The sequence below is a fragment of the Macrotis lagotis genome, chromosome 1 (assembly GCF_037893015.1).
Source record: "Macrotis lagotis isolate mMagLag1 chromosome 1, bilby.v1.9.chrom.fasta, whole genome shotgun sequence".
Lineage (NCBI taxonomy): Eukaryota > Metazoa > Chordata > Mammalia > Peramelemorphia > Peramelidae > Macrotis > Macrotis lagotis.
In genome coordinates this window covers 847,447,310-847,462,480 of record NC_133658.1, presented here as the reverse complement: position 1 = coordinate 847,462,480, position 15,171 = coordinate 847,447,310, and the positions used below count along the sequence as shown (strand labels likewise).

Here is a 15,171-nt window from a genome sequence, read left to right as displayed (position 1 = left end):
CAATTTTGAAAATGACCTTCATTATTATTTCACAAACTAAATGTGGAGAATGAGATAAATGTAAAGATACTATCATTTCTTCCCACTCAGCCACATATATCTGGCAATATATGACTTTGAGCAACTAATTTTTATTTTCTTGTATCTCAGTTTCTATATCTATAAGAAGAAAGACTTGAAATGTATTATTTCTAACTAAGATCCCTTCCAATCCTGAAATCCTACACAATGACTAAGTGAAAAACAAATTACTGCAGGAGTCAAACAACAATATAAGAGAAAAGCACACACTCATCTACCTTTTAGTCTCAATGATTTTGCCCATGAATCAGAGCCAGTTAACCACGTAAGAGAATCAACTATGGAATTATTATAATTCCTGTCACAAATGCAAACATGCTGCAGGATAAATTGCTTCAGAATTCAACATGGCTAAACAAGTGTGTCACTACAATACTTTCTCCACTAGAATTTATTCCCAGAAAGCATGTAAAAAAGACATTAACTACCGTGAGTCTCGATGAGAATGGCAAACTAAATGACCCACTAGATATCTCTTCAACACTAAATTCTATAATTTTTTGCAAAGTTTTTTGATTGTATAACGATGAAGTCACAAAATTGAAATTTAAAACAAACCCACCAGAATATACCCATTTGGTGGGAATTGTTTTAAAATACACTGGGAAAGTCCATAAAACTTACAAAAATGCTAATATTACATAAAAGATTTTTCAATTTATTTCAACCATGCAGGGAAGTCAATATTATTTTTCTTCACATCAAATCTCAGATCAAAAGCAGTATTTTAGATTTAGGGCTCAAACATTATCTTATTCATAAAAATTAGCTCCAAATAATTTCTGACAAAAACTCTATCCCTAATAAAGGAAAAAATTGCTACTTGTTCAAAGCAACATTCTAATATGCTTTACAGAACATTTCTAAATAGAACTTCTAAAACCTGTTTGGAGCAATGACAATGTTATTTAAGCAAATGTATAGCCTATTAAATTTTTTTAAAAAGAGAAAACAATCATTCCTAATATATGCTTGAAAAAATTTCATGTATCGGGACAGCTAGGTGGCACAGTGGATACAGCACTGGCCCCTGGAGTCAGGAGTACATACCTGAGTTCAAATCTGGCCTCAGATACTTAATAATTACCTAGCTGTGTGGCCCTGGGCAAGCCATTTAACCCCATTACCTTGACAAAACTTAAAAAAAAAATTCATGTATAAAAACCCATGGAAAGTTCCCTAAAAGATGAACCAAAAATCTACCTTTGTGATTTTAGCTGAGTGGAAAAGACACAAAAATAAATGTTTTTATAATTATATTGTTTCTCAAGTTTGAAACAACAAAACTATATAAAAATACTATCAAAAGAAGTGAAAAATTCAACTTCCTTATATAGTTGAATTATTTTCAAAATGTATCAATAGAATATTTCCCTCCCCTTATCAATGTCAGAAGGTAGCAACATCAACTTAAGGTACAGATGCCCCTAACAACTCAAAATAAGAAAAATGATTGATTTTAAATGCCTTAACATTTAAAGAAAAAAATTTCCTTTTACTTCTGACCTTTAATTTTAGAAATTCTCTACTAATTTTGAATACTCCCGTATCATCACCCCTGTAGTCCTAGATTTTCATAAACACAATTTTCATCAGTTCCAGTATTCCAAATCTCATTTTATGGTATAGAAATAAAATAATCTTGATTTTTCTACTCTATTCACTGAGTGACTTTGACAAAATCACTTCATTCTAAGCCTAAGTTTTGTAACCTATGCAAGAAATGTCCAAGGGGATAGCAAATCTAGAGGTATCAATTCTTTGGCTAACTAATCTAGTCTCTCCGATTTTGGAGATGAGGAAGTTAAAGCCTAGAGAAGATACACAATTTATCCAAGGAAATAAAGATAAGAAATAGCAGAACTAGGTTTCAAGTCCTGGCCCTGAAAGCAAATTCAGCACTCCTTCCACTATATCACATTTTCTATCCAGTTGAATTCAGTTACATAGGGATTTTGTAAAGATAAATATATTTATGACCACTAAGCATTCTGCATTTCAATTATTATATATCTATTATTTTGTTACCCCTCACTACTTGGTTTATCATTATGAAAGTAAATTTATTATTAGGATTCATTACCTATTTTTGAAGTTAAAATATTACAATTCCTTAATTTGTGGATGTTTCCTTTGAGTGTATAAAATAAAAAAGATACAAGTGGTTTCAGCTACTGAAATATCACTAAAGTGGAGGGAAAATTAAGTTCCTGAGAACTTGGAAAAAAAAACCCTTATAAAATTCTTAATTAGCACAGAAGCTATTTATGCCCGCTAGGGAAAGTGAAAGGCACAGACAACATGCTTATACTGGACTGACAGGCTATTTCTTCCAAAAGATAGAAGGTTGGAAAATTGAACCCTGAGATGCTGATAAGAAATCTATATCAAAAGGAAAACAGAATTGAATCTCTGCTGTACTTTGAGCAGCTTGAACAGGTTTTCTTGGTAGGGGCTGGTGGGCGGGCAGAAGGAACGGTGTATCCAGTGAGGCACAGTGTGGAGCAGAAGAGCTGAGTGGACCCTTTTCTTTGATAGGCCGTTTGCCCTTTCTGTAGAATTTTTTTACAACCAGAACAGGAAACCCGAACAGCTGTGGATGGAACTGAGGGAAGCATTTTGTTCATGCCAGAAGATGCCAGAGAAGGCTGAAAGCCTGTTGTCAACTGTGGAGCTATAAAAAACAAAACAGGAAGGGGTAAAAAGGTTTTGGTATTTAACATGAATATTAAGTACATATCTTCTATTTTTCTTTCTGCTTCAATCTCTTCTAAATCTAATAAACTATGTAATCTCTAATTAATGATTCTAACAAAGATAACATACTGTGGCCTACCTCACAAATACTAGATGTTTTCTGATAATGGATCAGAGTAGGTAAGTGCAAAACATACAAACTTGTGCTTCTTACCAAGCGGACTGCCACTGACTGAAAAAACAGCACTAATTTTCAGTTCTCCTTCTGGAGTTTTTCCCTGTTGTCCATGACCATATTCCTGAAAGAAAGGGGGGGGGGGGGAAAGAATGGATAAAATGCCCTCAAAAAAAGCAGATATTCAAGCAAGTGAGAAAAATTACCTTTAGTACAAAAAAACATTTCTTCAAAAAAATTTAAAAACTTACAGTGGTTACTAGTGATTATTAAAAAAGATTTGCTAGTCCTATGGGATCTCTTATAGCTGTTAAAGACAATCTCCCATTTTACTGGGAAGCTTAATAAAGACGCTTAATAGATGAATGGCAAATGTGACTAAATCCAAAGAGGGCCAGTACAAAGACACACTGATGCCTGACATACCCTAATTTGAGCTGTATTTTAAAGGGCTCTTTATTGAAATCTCTGGTTTGAATTAAAGATTTTTCTTTGACTCAGTTTGTGGACAGTTGCTGTGTTTCAGTTCTGTTTCATAATGGTTTTTTAAAGTAGAATAATCATACTCTAAACTACAATTTATCCAGAACAGAATGTTTGAATACACTACTCCACAATAGTGTCAAAATTTTTGCTAAAAGAAAAGGTTCAATTATAGGCTTTTTAACACATTAAAACTTTAAACTGTGCAGTTATTAAAACATGTCTGTTTGACTCATTCTATAATCAAATCAAGGCAAGTTTATTTAATTGTTCAAAGTTCAGGATACAAGTTAAAAAACTGCTTCTTAACTTCATAAATTTCTTATTGAGGGTAGAGAAAAACAAGGGGGATGTTTTCAAGATGAAATTTTGCCCTGAGTCCTTAGTGAATTAAGTAATCTCACAACTGTTAGCCCATAAAAGGAAAACAATTTTAACCCCAGAGAACATTTACCTAGAATTTTTTTAAAAGTATGGTTATGGTTATGCAAAACAATAATAGTTTACATCTTCAGATTAAATGAAAGGCATGAATATTCCAAACTTCAGAAAAGAACATTAAATAAAATCTGTTTTAGAAGATCTTCAATTACTCAAATATACATAAAAACACTTCTTCACAAAGAAGGGAACCTATTTAAATGACTTAAAACTAATTTGTAATTAGCTCACCAATGGCTTACATTAAAAATGGGTACTCCTCCATCCCCCTTCCCTTATTTGTACAGCTGGAGGATCATATTCATAGAAAAATATACATTTATCGCACTAGACTGATATTTTTGTTTAATTGCTTTTCCCCCCTCTATTTTTATTCTTTGTAATCAGATACGGAAAACACTGAGTAGGGCATTGGAAAGGAATTTACCTGGGTAATAAATAGGATGTAAAAGCAAGAATGCTAACAGCTACCAATGATATAACATGGGTGCTTCTCAAGACATGAAAAGTTTGATTTTGTTTATTTAAAAAATAATTTCATAATTTTTCCAGTAACATCAGATACACTATTAATTTGAAGTAGGAAAGTTAACTTGAATTTATCAGACTTCTAAACCAATAGAATCCATGTAGTCCACTATATTATTGACTGACATTCTAATTTAAAACATGTTTTTACTAAAAATATAAATATATGAAAACATTAAAATTGTTAAGAGTCTCAACAAACTATTGTCTCAGCAGTAAAATGAGCATACATATGGAATTTAGAACTTCTTAATCAGGACTGAAAAAGAGGAACCTAGGTGTTTGGCTTTTTTTCATTTTTTACGAAGACATTATGAAATTGACACATATTCTATTCTCCAAATAGAGAAATCAACTTAAGTGTCCCATTCTTCACAGGAGTATATATATAAAAATCCTGTACATTCCAAAATAGTTAATTGCCTAAGAGCAAAATCTATGTATTCCATCACCTGAGAAAGACTACAACTTTAAAGATCATTATGGACATAAAATATTTTCAGAATTATAATATGCAAGTAATATTGACTAAATTTCCAGTAAGCATGTTTGTAAGAGAAGGAAAAGAAAATTTTTTACTGTAACAAAAATATCAATGAATACTATAATAATAGGAAGAATAAGAAGACTAGCTATAATTATTGGAACACTACTAAACCAGGAAGAAATCATCTCAAGTTTCCATGCCATTTTGTCCCCTTAAAACAGTGTGACTTTGGCCAAGTTATCTAACTCTGCTTTGTTTGTAAAATGGGTGCCATAATTAATTGTGAGCTGCTGCTGTCATGAGACTATTAGAGAAAACAAAAGATATATGTGACAGGATGTAAACTATGGAGATGTATGGATGTTAATTACCATTTGATTTTTCCAGTTTCAAATATTTATAAGTCTGTTACTTTGCTCCCACAACAATCGTGCTCAAAATACTGTTATATTTTTTGAGTCTAGAAAGAAAAGTTGTCTTTTTAAGGACTGTGTGGTAATTCAGCAAAGAAAATTGAGTTGCTCCAGTGATCTTTCCTTCAGTCTACTTAAAATTGGCTTCTGAATCTTAAAAAAGGCCCTTTTTCTGTATCCTTACTCATTTTTTCTTGAGTTTTCTGCAGCATACGACTGGTTGCTTCCTACACAATTTTCTTCCATCTATTTTCTCTATGCCCATACATCTTGGCTCTCACTCATCAATTTGACTGGTCCTTCTCAATTTATTTTCAAAGAATCAACATCCATGTCCCACCCCTTCTGTGGAAGTAACTAAGACCTCATTTTTCACTAAATTATACTATATTTTGGTGATCTCCTCTCTATGCAAGTACTCCAATATCTACATCATTAGCCAACATCTCTCTAAACTCTATCCTTCCAACATCAAATGTGTCAGAACTTTACTTCAGGGTCATGAGCATCTAGTAAACAATGAGGACATTACCTTTTGCAACCAGGCTTCACAACCTCAAAGTCATCCTCAACTCTCACACTTCCCAAATCCAACCTGTTCATTCTTCTTGCATATTTGTCTCATTTATCTGCCTTCTCACCATTCCAATGGCTACCACCCTAATTCAGCTCTTCTTCATTGCTCTATCCAACCTACGAATGGGTTGCTGAAATACTACTCCTAATGCATAGGCCTGACCATGAAACTCCCTGACTCAACTCAATTTAGTATAGTTCCTCTATAATAAAATACACATACATGACATTTAAATCTCTTCACAGTCTGGCTCAAACTTACCTTTGAAAACCTACATTTTTTTCTTCTTTACTCACATTCTTGCAATTAAACTGGTCCATACATGGCATTTCATCTCCTTTTTGTCTTTTTAACAGATTAAGGATTTAGTTAATGAAGTGAAATGCAGTTGGAATTTTGTGGCTTGTCTAAGCAGAGGAGGGCATCAAGATCTCCCTGCTCTGATTTGATTTAAAAACCAGTTAAAACCATGCCTATTGTGCTTATGTGCATGTGTGGTGTTGCTAGCTAAGAAATAGTAGTCAAAGATGATTCCTAGTAACTGACAGACCTAGTTGTTCCACAGAATTCTCAAATTCCCCTTTCTACTTAAGTCAACTAAAATAATGACAGTATTATCAATAGAAATCACATTTAAATACTGCATCAAGGTGTATGATTTCCCCCCCTACATCACTGTGATATAGATTAATTTAGGTTTTTGCAAGGCAAATGGGGATAAGTGGCTTGCCCAAGGCCACACAGCTAGGTAATTACTAAGTGTCTGAGGCCGGATTTGAACTCAGGTACTCCTGACTTCAGGGCTGGTGCTCTATCCACTGCTCAATCTAAGTTGCCCCTGAATGAAGTACTATTACATGCCCATTTTATAAAGGAGGGTAAATTTAATTGACTTGCCCATGGTTAAACAATGAGTTTTTTGTTTATTGTACATGTGCAAAAGAATTATATGCTTCAAAAATTTTTAATGATCTTTTGTTTTTACAATATTTCATTTCTCAATATTTCCCCTACCAATGTCCATTCAGAGAACCACCCTTCATAATTAGCAATAAAAAGGGGGGGGGGGGGACACACAATTCAGTAAAACTAACCAACCTCATCAATCAAGTCTAAGAGCATATAGTGCTTCAATCCAGAGACCATGATACCTAAAAAGAAGGGATGGAGGTGCATCTTCTTATCTCTTCTTCAGGGCCAAGTCTTGTGCTTAAAATTTCAACATTTCTTCTTTTTTTTTAGGGTTTTTTTGCAAGGCAATAGGGTTATGTGGCTTACCCAAGGCCACACTGCTAGGTAATTATTAAGTGTCTGAGGTCACATTTGAACAAGTACTCTTGACTCCAGGGCCAGTGCTCTATTGATTGCACAACCTAGCCTCCCCCAAATTTCAACATTTAGTTTTGATTTTTTTGTTGTTCTATCCATTTAGATATTCTTAACATATTTTTATGATTTTGCTTTTTTTTACATCACCAGATTTTCTCAGTATTTCTTCCTCTTTTCCCTCAGATAGTCAATCCACATAACAAATTTTTAAAGAGAAAAAGAATAGAAAAGAAAATCCAGCCAAATAATTCATTAAATCGAAATGTATGAAAATATATGTGATACTCAAAGGCCATGCATCTTCCACCTCTGCAAAGGAGTTTAATGAGATGTCTTCTTATAACTTTTCTCTTTGGCCATGACAGTTCTTTTTAACCCCCCCCCCCCCCCTTTTTAGATAGTTGCAAGGCAATGGGGTTAAGTGGCTTGCCCAAGGCCACACAGCTAGGTAATTATTAAGTGCCTGAGGCCAGATTTGAACTCAGGTACTCCTGACTCCAGGGTCAATGCTCTATCCACTGTGCCACCTAGCTGCCCCTCATTAAATCATTTAAAATTTTCCATTTGTTGTTTAGTTTTTTCAATCATGTAGGACTCTCTATGTTCCTGTTCTTGGCAAAGATACTGGAGTGGTTCACCATTTGCTTCCCCAAAATTTTTCCATTCTTCTCTGTATTCATCAAATTTATTATTTCTTATAGCACAATATTACATTCATGTATTATACCACAATATATTTAGTCATTTTCTCAATCAATGGACATTTGCTTTATTTCCAACTTTTCTGTCTCTACAAAAAATGCTGCTTATAAATACTTTGTGGTATGATGGAGACTTTCTTAATATGGAGTAATATGAAGACTTCCTTAGGATATAAATCGAGTGATGTAATGGATCAAAGGTATAGCTATAGGTTTTTATATAATTCCAAATTGCTTTCCAAAATGGTTATTTGAACTCATGACTTCGTAGAAATTGAACTGCTGTGCCCTTCTTCCAGAATTACTTCAAAATTGACTTTTCCCAGATTTTTTCATATTGGTCAATTTGTTGAACATGAAGCAAAAACTCAGGATTATTTAGATTTGTATTTCTCTTATTAGCAATGTAATTCAATCTTAATATTAAATAGTATGATATTTTCTTGGAGAAATATTTGTTCATAGCTAATTATCTACTGTATAATGATTTTTCTTTTTTAGTCACTGTTATAGCCAGGAAATATACTGTTCTTTTGTCCTGCTGATTTCACTTTGTATCAGTTTATGTATTTCTATGCCTTCTTGTATTCTTCAAATACTTCGTTTCTTATGTTCTTATGTTATATTTCAATACAATCACATATCACAATTCATTTAACCATTTCCCAATCAATTGGCATGTGCTTTGTTTCCAGTTCTTTGATACTATTAAAAATGCCACTAGGGCAGCTAGGTGGCACAGTGGATAGAGCACTGGCCCCTGGAGTCAGGAGTACCTGAGTTCCAATGTGGCCTCAGACACTTAATAATTACCTAGTTGTGTGGCCTTGGGCAAGCCAATTAACCCCATTTACCCTGCAAAAACCTAAAAAAGGAAAAATGCCACTAAAATTATCTTGGTAGATTGAGGCCTCTGAACTTTTTACATGCCTAGCAATAGTTTCCTTAGATCAAAGGGTATATTTTCTTCCAAATTAGTATATTCCAAATCCAAAATGGATTGACTAACTCCACCAATAAAATAATGCCTGCTTTCCCACAATTGTGATTATTTCCATTATTTGTCATCTTTATCAATTTGCCAGATGGGAAATAAAACCTCAACTGTTCTGACTTGCATTTCTCTAATTATGAGTGATTTGAAGTTTTCTTTCTTTCATGGGATAGCAAATAGCTTGCAACTACTTGGAGAAAGATTTGTTCCTCTCCTAATCTAGAAAATGGTTCTTAGATAGTCTAGTTATCAAAAGACATTACAAATCTACAGAGTTGGATAAAGATCTTATAACTAGCTTCCCAGGCTAGTTTGATTGGTTCAACTTGAAGAGTCATTTCAGGGGCACCTAGGTGGCGCAGTGGATAGAGCACCGGCTGGAGTCAGGAGTACCTGAGTTCAAATCCAGCCTCACTCAGACACTTAATAATTACCTAGCTCTGTGGCCTTGGGGAAGCCACTTAACCCCATTGCCTTCCAAAAAAAAAAAAAAAAAAAGTCATTTCAGTCTGATCCCTCAGGATTTTTCTTGCACTGCTTCTTCCCTTTTTGCAGAAGCCTAGCTCAGAAACAGGACTGTTACAGTCCTTGGAGACCCTCCTGAAGTGATGATGGAGAGTGGAACGGGTATTAAAAATTACACTGCTTACTGACCATCTACAAACTTTTAACTTACACGTATTAGGTGAACTAGTCCAATGACATGAGTGGACATACTTCTGGACCTACTGAATGATTCCAATTTCCATACTCCCACTATAAACAAACTTGGAGAAATTTCTACCTAAATGTAAGGAGAATTTATAAATATTATTAAATGAAATATTGAAATGTTCAAAAGAGATATTTTTTCAAGGAATATTTATCATCTCATATAACAATATAGACTAAGATTTTCAGTATGACCATATCTTGAAAATAATTGTATATTATATCCCAACTATTTTCCGCAAAGGGTAAAGAGGTAGAGAAATTATTTGAAGAAATCCTTAAGGGCCTCCAAATTAAATCAATTATGTGTTTTGACTAAGACATATGAATATTGTATACATATATAGCAGGAAATAACGATAGAATAATGAAAGAAAGACTAGCTAAAAACATAGAAGCTTTCTGTCTTACATCGTGAACTCTTCAGCAAAAGAAGGAATAGGATGTTTGACAAGACAAAGATCAAATAAAGTCATTTCAACAAGAAAAAAAATTATCAATATGAAAATCATGCCCTGAATCACACACCTATGTAGTTAGACCAATGACTAGTCAGAACAACTGGATGGATCTGAGATTAAAATTGAAAATGTGATGGTAAGGAGAAGAGACAGATAGGAGTTACAATAATGAAGGCAATGTAGTGCAGAGTGCTGGACTGATCACAGATTCATCCTTCCAAAGCTGAATAGTCACAATCATTCCAAGAGCTGGCTCCAAAGTAAAATGACCACCAGAAGATTTAATGTCAAGGGATTAAAAGGTTGCTCTGAATGGAAACAATTTGTTGCTAACTTGGAGGAAAAGTTGAGCCAACACAGTTGACAACAGTGGAGCAGAGAAGGAGCGGGCAGCTTTCAGAGACGTGGTATATAACACTGTATTTGCTCATCTGGATCAGGACTCGCAAACACCAAGACTGATTTGATGAAAATGATGGGGAAATACAGAAGCTGCTAAATGAAAAACAAGAACTCCACAGGGTTTACTAGCAGGGCAGTTCATTCATTTCTAAGAAGGCAGCATCAGTAAGATGTAAGATAAAATTCAGTTTTAAGCAAATAATAATAATCCAAAGTGTTTACATATTGCCCTGAAGGCTATTTATGGGTCTCACATACACTTGATATATCTGAACTACTCAGTGTTGATGGAGCCAACCTTGATTAGTGATATAGGGATATGATCCTAAAGAGATGGACTGAACACTTCCATAGTGTTTTTTAAAATCATCAATCAATGCACAAGTTATTGGCCTTTTTTTATCTCAAGTCAAAATCAATCAGTCCCTAGCTGAAGTTATAGAAAAGGTTTAGAATGCCATTAGGCTCCTTTCATGAGGCAAACCACCTGATACTGATTCTATTCCAGCTGAGATTTACAAGATGGGGGGTCAGTTTCTCAGATAGCCCTTCTCAATAGGCTGATCCTTCACCTAGAAGACGGTCCCCTCTCTGAGAAACAGGCTTCAGAAAGGGTCAATGAACAGTTAACCCAAAGGAAAAATGCCAGCAACAGAATAGAGATCTGTATACAACGTTTCTAGATCTGACCAAGGTCTTTGATACCATTACTCATGAGGCTTTGGGGAAACATCAAAATTTGGTTGCCCAGAGAAGTTTATCAGTATCGTATGCCAATTTCTTGATGTCATGCATACCCAGTTCTGGATGGTGGATGATGCTCTCAAGATTTCCCAGTCACCAATGGAGTGAAATGAAACAAGGCTGTATTTGCTCCCATCTTCTTATCATGATGTTTTCAACAATGTTATCAAAAGCCTTCACAAGGATGAACATGGCCTCAAGGTCAGCTACTGTACTGATGGTAAACTTTAACTTGAAAAGGCAACAAGCAAGACTAAAGTGAGGGAAATGTTGGCGCATGATCTACTGTTTGCAGGTGATTAAGTCCTCAATGCAGCCTCTGAAAGTGAGATGCAAAAAAGTATGGATCAATTCTAAGCTGCTTGTGCTAATTTTGGTCTAACAATTAACACCAAGAAAATATAGGTGTTCCATCAGCCAGTACCACACCAACCATATGTGGAATTACAGAAAATGGAGAAGTTTTGAATACTGGAGATAACGTGTCTTTTTCAGGGAAGTATATTTTAACAATAAGATTGACATGTGTTGTTGTAGCTAATACAGCATTTGGGAGGCTCCAAAAGAAAATATGAGGGAGAAGAGTTATTAGACTAATTATCAAAATAAAAGTCTACAGAACCATTGTTCTGACCTCACTGCTGTATGCCTATAAAATCTAGACAGTATTCCAGCACCATGCCAGGAAAATGAATTGGTTCCATGTAAAATATCTTAAGATTCTGAAGATCACCTGGCAGGAGAAGATACCAGATACCAAGGACCTTTTTTCATGCTAAATTGCCAAGCAATCAAATGTTACTACAGAGAGTGCACCTATAATGGGCTGGCCACAATGTTAGAATATCAAAAAGCTAGCATAAAGATTATTTTATGGAGAACTCATATAGGGCAAGAGCTCTAAGAGGCATCAGAAGAAGAGATACAAGGATACCCTGTAGGTCTCTCTTAAGAACTTTCGAAGTGATTGTGCAGCACAGGACACACAGGCACAGACTACCTAGCATGGCATGCTCTCATCAAATGGACTGCTATGATCTATGAGCAAAGCAGAATGGAAACAGGACAAAGAAAATGAGAGATATATAAGTCTAGAGTAAGCAGGTATTCACATGGTCTATCTGGGCCTGAGTGATGCGAGCTTGTGTCAATCTGATCAGTCATAGTCTGACACAATGTAGATTGTCTCTACCATAGTGATGTCAGGACAAGAATGAATCAACTTTGAAGAAACTAAGGATCTTAGGAGTTAGAGGTGCAAATGAAGAGGGATCTAGACATGGTAGAACAAAAAAATAGGATGTATTTGGGGAACATAATAGTTTAAATTTATACAGTATAGAGAATTTTATAAAATAAATAAGCCAAAAGACAAAATGTCAAAAGGTTTTTAATGTCAAACTCATGAATTTCTATTTTATCCTATAGACAAGAGGGCATAAGTGAATATTTTTAAGCGAGAGTCAAGAGTCATATTTTTTTTAAAAAAAAAACATCATTTTGGCATCCAAGAGGGAAATGAGTTGGATGAGGAGCAATGGATTTTTAAGGTATTGAAAGTTTGGATGATCCTACAAGAATTCAAAAGATTGGGGGTCAGCTAGGTGGCACAGTGGACAGAGCACCAGCCCTGGAGTCAGGAGGATCTGAGTTCAAATGTGGCCTCAGATACTTAATAATTACCTAGCCGTGTGGCCCTGGGCAAGCCACTTAACCCCATTGCCTTGCAACCCCACCCAAGAAAAGTAATAAAAAAAATACAGAAGATCATGAAAAATATTGCTAACTCTAAAAGAGAATCAACCACTAAAGAACTTAGTAAAACACAAAACAATATGAGCAGTGTTGTTGGTTTAAAATCATTTAAAGAATAGTTTATGTACTTGTAGAAAGAAAATGACAAACATGACAGAAGTTTTTTGAAAACTATTTTCTATAGGATACAACTTAATATTCATACACTCATAAATACAGAATACAAGAATTCAATGTAATCCGTTAATTATCAAATGTAACAATGCATTTGATTCAGAAGAGCAAAATATGCCAAAGGTTCTTGTCTAACAACGTATCTCCCAAGTAAAGTGTATGTTGATAAGATTATTTGAACTTTCTGCCAATTTTTAACACTAGTAGCATTGTATATCTTAATTTCTATCTGATGATCTAAAGCATCAACAACTCACTTAAGTTAGAAAGTTTAGATTGTACTTCATATAAAATTAAGATTATGATTTTTAACTAATAATGAAGGATGATTGCATTGGCCATCTGAAATAAATGATGATCATTGATCAGGAAAAATTGTTGTGAGCTTTTAGAGTAAATTAAACCTGGGGCGGCTCGGTGGCACAGGGATAAAGCACTGGCTCTGGAGTCAGGAGTACCTGGGTTCAAATTGGGTCTCAGACACTTAATAATTACCTAGCTGTGTGACCTTGGGCAAGCTACTTTAACCGCATTGCCTTGCAAAAACCTAAAAAGAAACAAACAAAAAAAACCTTAAAACAAAAAGAGCAAATTAAACAAGTGTGAGTAAATCAGTTCCAAATTTTATGGTTTATGTTATTAAGATCTAAGCTATTGAAGGGTGGAGCCAAGATAGCAACAAAAGCAGATCCTGTCTTAGGCGCTCTCATAAATCTTCGAAACTAAGGACTTTAACTAAATTTTTGAGAGACAGAACCCAAAGAAGGACACAGTGAGGCAGTTCCCCTACTAAAGGTACCCCAGAAAAGAGCAGAAAGGCTCTGCTCCCCAGGGTTGGAGGGGCGGCCTGTCAGAGTAAAAGAACTTCAGCCTCCAGGAGGCAGCCCCAGGGAGCTGGGAGCTGCAGCTTATAGCAGCAGGGGAGTTTCCTGAGCTACAGCATAAATGAGCACCTGAAGTCCAGCCCTCAGGGCACACAGCCAGCAGCTGCTGCATTCCAGATCCAGGAAGAGAGACTGCCCAGCTCTGTCCTCTGCCCCTGGAACAGGACTCTGGGGCTCTAACCACAGTCAGATCCTGATCCCAGTCTAGGATAGCCCATAGAACAGCAGGGGCCCCCGCCACCTCAGCCCCATAGAAGAGGGGAGCGTATATAGTTATTCACAGACCAGGAGGGAGGAAAAAGCCTCCCACACCGAGATCCTTCTGGGAGTGTCCCAAAAGCTTAGGAAGCACCCCAAAAACAGGCTTAGGCTGGGAAAATGAGCAAGCAGAGAAACAAGAGGAACAGCATTGAGAAACATTATCTATGATCCCAAGAACGATCAAAATACTCAGTCTGAAGATGAGGAAACACAAGCTCCTGTATCTAAAGACTCCAAGAAAAACAGAAATTGGGATCAGGCTATGACAGAGCTCAAAAAAGCCTCTGAAAATCAAATGAGGGAGTTAGAAGAAAAACTGAGAAAAGAAATGAGAGATATGCAGGAAAAACATGAAAATGAAGTCAGCAGCTTAGTCAAGGAAATCCAAAAAAAAAAAATGCTGAAGAAAATAGCATGCTAAAAACCAGCTTAAGTCAAATGAATAAAACAGTTCAAAAAGTTATGGAGGAGAAGAATGCTTTAAAAAGCAAAATTGGCCAGATGGAAAAAGAGATAAGAAAACTCTCTGAGGAAAACAAATCCTTCAGACAAAGAATAGAACTCAGGGAGATTGATGAATTTATGAGAAATCAGGACTCATTACTTCAAAACCAAAAAAATGAAAAATTAGAAGAAAATGTGAAACATCTCACTGAAAAAACAACTGATATGGAAAACAGATTTAGGAAAGATAATTTAAAAATTATTGGAATACCTGAAAGTCATGATAAGGAAAAGAGCCTTGACATAATTTTGAAAGAATTACTACAGGAAAATTGCCCTGATATCCTAGAAGCAGAGGGCAAAATAGAAATGGAGAGAATCCACCGATCCCCCCAAGAAAGAGATCCCCAAAAACCAAACCCTAGGAAT

The 15,171-nt window shown here is 35.4% G+C and overlaps 1 protein-coding gene across 8 annotated transcripts in view; it reads right to left on the bottom strand.

The window, feature by feature from the left end:
* Positions 1 to 15,171, bottom strand: part of ZMYM4 (zinc finger MYM-type containing 4) — a 139,760-nt gene that overhangs the window by 52,375 nt on the left and 72,214 nt on the right. For all 8 annotated transcript variants that reach the window (XM_074217506.1, XM_074217505.1, XM_074217503.1 and 5 more), the window contains 2 exons: positions 2,993 to 3,077; positions 2,503 to 2,755 (listed from right to left, as the gene is read on the bottom strand). In XM_074217506.1, the coding sequence (XP_074073607.1) occupies positions 2,503 to 2,755; positions 2,993 to 3,077 (338 nt within the window). The remainder of the gene's footprint in view (positions 1 to 2,502; positions 2,756 to 2,992; positions 3,078 to 15,171) is intronic.